This window comes from Asterias amurensis, chromosome 4 (genome assembly GCF_032118995.1).
Source record: "Asterias amurensis chromosome 4, ASM3211899v1".
NCBI lineage: Eukaryota > Metazoa > Echinodermata > Asteroidea > Forcipulatida > Asteriidae > Asterias > Asterias amurensis.
In genome coordinates this window covers 25,541,231-25,550,279 of record NC_092651.1, presented here as the reverse complement: position 1 = coordinate 25,550,279, position 9,049 = coordinate 25,541,231, and the positions used below count along the sequence as shown (strand labels likewise).

The window sequence follows — 9,049 nt, the reverse complement described above, 5'->3', positions numbered from 1 at the left end:
AAAGCTTGGTGCTTAAATTGGCTGTTCATTTGCCGAAATTGACCACCTGTAGTATCAAACATTGTGAGAAACGGCTCCCTCTGAAGTATGATGTTTTCGAGAAAGAAGTAATTTTCCACGAATTTGATTTCGAGACCTCATATTCAGAATTTGAGGTCACGAAATCAAGCGTCTGAAAGCACACAACATTGTGTGACAAGGGTGTTTTTTCTTTCATTATTGTCTTGCAACTTCGACGACCGATTGAGCTCAAATTTTCACAGGTTTGTTATATTATGCATATGTTGAGATACACCAACTGTGAAGGCTGTCTTTGACAATTACCAATAGCGTCCAGTGTCTTTAAGAGTTGAACTTTGGTAATGAAACAGTCATTCTTGTCTGTATGCATTGATACCACAATAGCTGAGTGCAAGGTAGACTTGATATTGATCGCTGCTGCAAAACTACATTTTGACGATGGGGGCGCACTTGTCTAAAGTGACTGCTGGCATGTTTCATGTTAGACTTGTGGACAAGTCTTTAAATCGGCCCCACGCGCTGAGATAGTGCTCTCGCGAGATCACTGCTTACGCGCGAACTGATGGCTCCCTGACTTCGACTCCTCATGGTTAATGAGGAGTCGAAATCGGGGAGCCATCAGTTCGAGAGCACTATCTCAGCGCGTGGGGCCGATTTAGCGACTTGTCCACAAGTCTAGTTTCATGGTGTTTGAGACCTCACACGAGAAAGGGACTTGAATCAAGTCTATGTGCAAGGAGGCATCTACGTCTCAATGTATGGCATCCTTTGCAGTCCACATCGACTCGGAAACCTTTATTTTGTCGACAACTGAAACCCTATTCTAAATCATGAACAGAGTCCGATCCGACCTCAATCACAAACCTTGTACTTCCACAGGTTCATTTTTAACTTACAGCTTTCATTTTGGGGTTTAAATTTAAAGACTTTTATTGAAGTTTTTTCAAGCAAAATTATAACAGTCTTTGAATTCATACATTTTTGATGACTCCAAATTATGATCACCAAAGATAAATACGCCATCCGTCGCTGAAACTAAAAATAAATTACAAAGGGGAGCTGAAGGAGAGGTGTGGATTGTTTTCTCCAAAGAGGGGATGCATAACGTTGCTCTTTGTTTTGTTTCTTAATCTAATCGTCTTCTTGTGAATGTTGTCCGTGTTTGTATAAACACGACTAAATCTGCGTTATACTTCAAACAATCTAACTGGATTTTTTTAATTGTTAGCCTTAAGTTATATCATTCCGTAAACTGTAAGGCATGTTTTTTAAAATGGGGTAGGTATATGTAAATGAAAAATTAGTTGCATCAAAATTCTTTGAAACTGAATTTTTAGACTGGAAACATAAGCCATGAATTTGAACACTATAAATAAACCTGTTCACTAACAGGGACCGATTAAACATTGATATATTACTGTATTGTCATGACATATAAACTTATACTTTTATATATGCCTAAATGTATTAATTACTAAAAGGGCCCCAACATTCTTAGACAATAATTATTTAAGTCACTCAGATATTAACAATTGTGAAATGCACATATTGATTTATTTTTAATGTGCATATTTCGATTTGGGTATAAATTGGACTCTTTAAATTTGCTTGACCATAGGGCCTATATTTTTACGTCAAGGGATGAAAGACTGTTGTTATTTTAGGTAAATTTCAACAATTCTCATTCAATACGACATCCCGGCCTATTAAATTTCGTTTGAAATGAAGCTCTGTTGAACCAACAATCAACAGCCGACAAGCGCCCTCTATTGTCAACTAACTTACTTCACCAACATGGCAGAAATAAAAGCTAAGTTTCACAGCGCATAAAAGTTAAGTCTGTCTCAACCTCCACCTTGTTTGTAGGCAATAGTGAAGACTCTACATGGTGGCAGCGGTGGGATACGAACCCACGCCATCGAAATGCATTTTTTATTATTATTTGTATGCAAGTTGCCAGACACAGACGGCTTGAAGGCCACTAAGACGTGTGGGCTAAAATCAACTATTTACACAGGCCATTGTCACCTACTCCTGGGTTGGAAGTAAGAACAACGGTCCATTATACGGATGTAGACTTGGGCCTTAACATTGGTAACCCCTTCTGCCTCCCAACATGATCACCATGGACTTCATTCATGACGGATAAACACAGCAACGTTGTTTCCTTTGAGAATCACCTGACCTAAAGGACCTCGGTCTGAGCACGCGTCACTCCTTAGGAATCTCATTACGTCATCCCGACAGTCAGCCGAAGCATTCCGAGCAAAGCCGATGGTATGAGTCAAGAAGTCGAGGAGAATACTCGCCTCTTCGGACAGTTCTTCGGGGGGACCGAAACAAGCCGATAGGTCACAGTGGTAAATAAAGTTTTGAACTACGGAAATGTTGAGATTGAGTTTTCGTGACACCTCAATAACGTCTGAAGATGTGAACAGATCTCCTCTCCGGCCAAACTTCTTATGAAGAAACTGCCATAGACTCCCGAATCCTCCTTCCCCTAGTTAAAAAACAAAACAAAACAGAATAACAATAATAGTGGTTAAACAAATAAAGAGACTGGGTTGCCTGAATTGGTGCTTTGTCAACAAATTCAATGGTTGAATATTTGTGTAACATTGCTACAAACCTTTCTGTGTTTGTTTTGCTTTTGTGGCTTTCTATAGTTTTCCAACCTAGGTGTGTGCAAACTCGGGCTGTGACCTTGCAATAGAAATATTTATATAGTCGACCCTTCGCATGCCGCCATTAATGACAAAACTTGCACTCTTGAATCCATTGGCTGGGAGTCTTGCGCTGCGCGTATCACGCAAGCACTTTACAAAGTCAAAGATGGCGGCCAATGACGTCAGGTGCAGTGCATCTATTGACTGAGAGTTAGGCGTGGCGCGTGCACGTGTGGCCTCAAATGCAAGGACCTTATTGTTAAGACCGGTCCCTAAGACATGGTTTTACAGAACCAGTGAAAGCATTGGATACAACTTATCATGTATTACAGTACATGCATTATTATATATTCATAACAAAGATTATTATGCGTGTTTAGAATTGGACTGCCAAAGACGGTGTTTGACGCCAGATGTTTAGACTATCGGGAGGTTTAGCTGCACGTTACGCGAGCAAACATGCGAACGTGAACTTCAAATAAGAATGTAATGGTTGTAGGTGACGTCACCACTTTGGGCTTATTTCATGCTCACGTTTGACGTGCGAACCTACGTCTGCACGTACATATACCCCTCGCGTAACGTGCAGCTAAACCTCCCTTATTGAGCTGATTTATTGCAAGTTGTTATTTTACCTGACATAAGTGACACCATCAAGATACCTCCTGTATCCAGCTCACCATGAAGACACTGCAAGGCCGGTTCTAAATCACCCATGTAGTAAATAGAACTCATGCAGCTGATAAAATGAAACTTTCTTTCCTTGTTAGTAATCTTTTGATACTCATCGAACGTCTCAGCTCTCCACTCGAAGCTTACGCCTTGGAGCTTTGCCGACTCTTTGGATGCTAAGGCTTTGTACTGCTGCAATACATTTGGGTTGGGCTCGAGGATAGTGGCGTGGATGAGAGGATGGTTAACCAGGAGCACTGACATCATCTTTATATCGATGACACCTGTGAGAGAGTCAGAGAGTGTAATCACATGTCATTCCACACTGTCGTAGTTACGTAACTTACATTCTAATGGCTTTACCTATATTTTTATATCACGATGCCATCGGTATCACGAATCAACTGTTTCAACTGTGTCAAATATGTTTAGTACTTTCATCCCATTTCAAATTGTGTTGGAAGGTGACACACAACAGGGCACCTTCAAAGGGTTGAGAAACAGGGGGGGGGGGTCCCTCCTGCCTAAAGTAAATTTGCATGATTTGACATGTCGACGGGTTCAATAAAAGTTCATTTTCTACAGACCAGTCATTGAGATAGTTTAAATCATCCCGAATCTTGCTAACAGCATTGATGAGCCTGGTTTCACTAAAGTGTAAGATCGTCCACACATAATTCCAGCATTTACTGTAAACATGGTCGGCAGAACTATTAATACAAGCAAAAAGACAGGAATACTCAGCCCGAAAGCAAACTCCTTAAGGGTTCTGACAGAGAAATTATCAGGACCACCAGATTTAGAAATAGAGATTCGTGTTTTAACTCAATATAAACTTCCCAAGGTTCAACCCGGGGAGGTGGCTCATGTGACGGTAAGTATTAGCTGGTAGTTCATGGACATTCGGAGAGTTGTGAGATTGTGAGAAACTAACCAGCATGGTTATTAATTTGTTTGTATAATATTAAGGGGTATTGGCTCTGAAAAGAGCCGGGTGCGGTATCAACATTTCGAACAGTATACTCTGCTTGTCTTCAGGAGAACTATTCACAACATGCAAATATTCAAACAAGAGTCTCGGTCGGGTGACCCTGTTTTTGGATTAACCACGCGGGTGAGGGCGATACATGGACTGCTTTTGCGGCTGACTTAGAAGGACTGGGCAAGTCTACAAATCTGGACCACATTTTGCGCAGCCGAGGAAAATGTTATCGGTCCAGAGATCACCGAGTGAGTCGGAGTTTTAACTCTAGCACGAGTAACGTGCTATAACGTCAGACTATTTATCAACCTCGTATACCTGTTAACGTTCGTATACGCGCGTTTCAGATACACAGATGCACAATATTACTGATTGGGTTCGAGGTGGGTAATCATTTCACGCGCTATTAAGCAATAAAAAGGCTGAATACTTGTAAGGGGTGTTTTAAATAGCTATATGATCATATCCTAAATTTACCCGCAAACGGGACTTTTCCACAAAATACTCTGGAAGTATGGTTTCCACACAAGCTCTCATCCCCCCCCCCCCAAAAAAAAAAAACCCCAAAACGAGCAAAACTATAACCACTCCCCCTTCATACATCCACAGGTGGGACAGTACAAATTTAAAGTAGCCTACAACTTACTTGCTCAACAAACCAGAACAACGAAACGCACACAACCACATCAACATGTGACACCTTTTTTCATTTTCGCAATCGGAAAAGAACACTAATCTGGCTCTAACCCACATTAAAAACTCATTGCGTTTTAGAAATGTAATAAACAGCCTTTTTTTCTCATTTCTCCACATTTGGAGAGAGAAAAAACTCCCATCTCTACAAGCAAACAAACACAAGCTTCCCCAGGAATCCAGAATATCAAAATCAGTTTTCCCGCGCATCTGTTTGAGAGCCACCGGAACCACTGGACCACATTAACCCTCTTTGTAAAACAACAAAGGAACCTCACAGCCAATCAACTACTCGAATGAAGCGTGCCAACACACCCGAGTGATCTTCCCCATCACGTCCGTATTGTTTGTTTATTAACACTGTCACCACGGAAATAACGCCACTGACATCATGTCTACCCAACTTAGCAAGTCCCTTCAGCGTCACAGCACTACCAAGAGTCTACCTTCAAGCCCCAAGATCCAAGATCCACCGTCTCCCGCACCATCTTCAGCTAGCAGTGATGACACACAGTGTGATTCTTTCGACATCAGGGACGGGTTCGCAACCGAAACCCCTGAAGCTCGAACAAGACTTTCTGAAACTGATTTCAAACTTGTAAAACTTCTGGCTGAACCTTTGAGCAAACTCACAGCCGCCAGAAGTCACATTACAACACAACTATCAGTCTTCAATCAGTCGATCAAAAACAGCAAGCCGCCGACGTACTTCAAGATCACAACGAATCCACCACACCCACCTCGAGGCATGACATTCCATCCATCATTCCGAGAGAATTGGGATCGACTATCTTCGAAAGTATCGCTGGCATTCGTCAGACTGACCATCGAGGAGTACACGCACCAAGCCCAAGTGATCGAAGAGAAACTAGACGCTGCTCGTGAGGAGGTAGCATCAAAACTGGTAGCGGAAATCAAGGCAAATGAACTACGGACGGCTGTAAATCTCGTCAGTTTCTTTGCACGGCCCAAGACATCCGCGGGCAAAGGTACCAAGAGGAAACGTGAGACATAGAAACTCATCAAACGACCAAACTGGTCCTTTTCAGGACCAACCCATCTTCCAAATAGAGATATCATTGAATTGTAAACCATTATAGTTATACATGTATATCCTAGTTATGTTGTGATTACAAAAGTTTTCCGTAGAAGAGTTACATTTGCTTTACTAATGCACCATCAAAATGGCGTCCAAATTATACATTGGTGACACAGCTATGGTGACACTGCTAAATTGTTTGGAAGCAACACCAATTTTCAGAAGTATGACAAAACATGAAACTTCAGCCAAAACCAAACTGAAACCGTCCTGACGTCGTATTTATGCCTTACGACAACGGGAGAGGCATTTGCATAATGAATCTCAATGATTACCTCAAATTCGGTTAATCTGAGCAATACACAAAACTAGATTAAGATCAATGTATTACACAACGGACCACCTCAATGGACCACCTCAATGGTCCACCAGCTATACTCATCAATATTGATGTTCGATACAACCCCAACTCGCCCCACAGGAGGAACAGGCCACATACGTACTGAAAACGAAAGCATAAACGTGAACGTCAAAAAATGAGTTGTTTTTAAGTGACGGCGCCACTTACGGCTTACTTATTTTCATACTCACGTATGACGTGTGCGCGTACGTACCTGACGTGAAAGTGTGGTTTTAACAATCACTGAATGAGACAGCGCCATCACTTTTCAATCATCGAGATTACCAGCCCCCGGAAATACCAGGGAGGCGGAACATGGCGGAAACACTGGGATGATAGGGATTTCGAAACATTGGGTGTGTTCGTTTAGCTTCCCTTGGTGGGTAATTATCTGCACACGTTCGTCCTGGGAAAAAAACGCCACACACCGGGGTCGACCCAGGGAAGCTAAACGAACGCACCCATAATAGGTGCGTTCGATTAGCTTCCCTTGGCAGGCTTGGTCTAACCCGCGGTGCTCACTCGGGTGAGTCCCTGACAAGAGCTAAACGAACGATCACTCACCGCTCTCGGCTAGCGTCCAAGTGACCCACTCCACAAGCAGGGGAGTGGGGGCTACCTCGGTGAGCCCCTGGAATGACGTCAAAGCTATTTGAACGCACCGGGGCAGGTGGCGGTTTCAGTCTTCCGCCGTGTTCAGTTTTCCGGGTGACGTAGTCGAACATATCATCACGTTGTTCGAACGGTTTTAGCTTTCCGGCGTGTTCAGTTTTCCGGGTGACCTGTCAGATACCGCCGCGAGTACCCTGGCGAGTACTGTAGCTCTCTCAGCAGTGACCCCAAATTGTTTATTATTAAGATTATTTTATGTGTATAGTCACATAATCTCTTGCCCCATCTTTACATGTATTCATGGGTACAACTTTAGGCAGGTCACACTCTGCTTACATAAAAAACAACTCATACGATCCACGCGTTTGCCGCTAGTTGTACTAGACTCGTGCACGCCGCCATGACAGCTACCGGAGGGTAACGGATAACTCAATACGGCACTTAAAATGGACTACTTTCGCTTGCTGTGCGCAGGCATCGCATGACGTAATGCTACCGTATTTGGTCATTCGGAAAACTGAACACAGCGGAAAGTTGAAACCGCCACACCGGAGTCGACCCATGAGGGAAGCTAAACGAATGCACCCAATATGTCAGAACCAAAGATTATAGAGCGCCGCAAGGCGCAAGATGTGGAACTGAAGCTTTATCTATTGTTGGAACGTGAAATACGCATGGGCGCCACTTTCAGCAAGTGAATGTTTTGTTTCCCATTGATAGGAATGATCATTGTTTGCACTGATCTGCACTGAACTACTGTTGTATCAAAAGAGTTACTTGCCGAAACGGCGTCCAGTGGGATTTCACATTCCAGCCCGTGTTCCGCATCTTGCGCCTTGCGGCGCTCTTTAACCTTTGGTCAGAACATAGGGCTGTGTAACCATATAGTGTAACATACCGTTGCCTGCCCCAACACTCAGCACGTTTAACGCCCGTCCAGGGCCGGTCTCGATCGAGTCCACAACTGCCGGTAGATCGTTGCAAATCCACTCATACATCTTCTCCCGTCTGTCACAAACTGTTTCAAAAACATCGTAGACTCTTTGGTAATACTCTTCATCAGTCGACAGATCTTTGAGGTTGTTAACTTGAGCCGTAGACATGGTGGTATTCAATGCTAGGACTATTTCGTGTATAGAGTATTTTCTTAAGGGGGAAGAAAAAAGGTGCATAAACACTGCAGGTATAAAGCAACACATACAATGTATGTACATGTACATGCATTTGTTTGCCAGTTCAAGATTGTACGTAGAGAGCATAGAAAACGGGCACAAAGTTCAATCTGTCCCGAAACGTGATCTAATGGGCTCTGGAGCTCCAAATTCAGCCGAGCATAACATTGTGTTTTGTTAAATCATTGATAACAGTTGTATGCACCCCGTTGCGTCAATAGAGTTGCTGAATTGATGGGGACAGAGGGCCATATACTCATTATTGTCATGGTGTCCTACCCTGTGCACCCCTGAAGAGAGTCCAAGCACACAATCGATGGGTGCGTTCGATTAGCTTCCCCGGGTCGACCCCGGTGTGTGGCGTTTTCTTTTTCCATGACAAACGTCAGGGGGTCTAAGGGTTAGGATGGCCGGGATAGGGTGAGGAAATGAGCCGCCTCTCTCTACAAATATCCCATAGGGTCAGCGTCTCTAACAGCCTCTCCTAACCAAACTCCTACTGCCTGGCTTCATGTGCCGATCCCTGTTGCGAACCGAAGGCAGAGGTGTGAAGGCGAGTATCTGGCGCCATATCCAGAAGCTCCGGGCAGATGGGGCTCGACAGCCTTGGAAGGCAGCCTATCTATGAGAAGGACAACTCTGATTCTAAACCCGGGCAGATGAGGCTCGTTAGCCATGGTAGGCAGCTCACCTAGGAGAAGGAAAACTCTGATCTCAAACCAAGCTTGCTCAGGCTATGAGCTGTTATTCAGCTCAACCAACTCAGGCAGCCTCAGCGGGGTAGAGGGATCC

General features: G+C 43.7%; 1 protein-coding gene across 1 annotated transcript; it reads right to left on the bottom strand.

Moving 5' to 3' along the window:
* Positions 1 to 808: 808 nt before the first annotated feature.
* LOC139935728 (histamine N-methyltransferase A-like) lies at positions 809 to 8,487 on the bottom strand. The gene is made up of 3 exons (XM_071930279.1): positions 7,984 to 8,487; positions 3,323 to 3,643; positions 809 to 2,521 (listed from the first exon to the last, which is right to left on the bottom strand). Exons 1-3 carry the CDS (start codon positions 8,342 to 8,344, stop codon positions 2,154 to 2,156), a joined length of 1,050 nt encoding a protein of 349 aa, XP_071786380.1. The 5' UTR covers positions 8,345 to 8,487; the 3' UTR covers positions 809 to 2,153.
* Between the last annotated feature and the right edge of the window lie 562 nt (positions 8,488 to 9,049).

What these genes read in the sequence shown, in the direction of transcription:
- LOC139935728 (XM_071930279.1), bottom strand. Translation starts at nt 8,344, where the DNA reads ATGCTCTCTACGTACAATCTTGAACTGGCAAACAAATGCATGTACATG. An exon ending in GAGTGTTGGGGCAGGCAACG is followed by an intron (nt 3,644 to 7,983) that starts GTATGTTACACT and finishes ACTCTCTCACAG; the next exon opens with GTGTCATCGATATAAAGATG. An exon ending in GATGGTGTCACTTATGTCAG is followed by an intron (nt 2,522 to 3,322) that starts GTAAAATAACAA and finishes TTTTTTAACTAG; the next exon opens with GGGAAGGAGGATTCGGGAGT.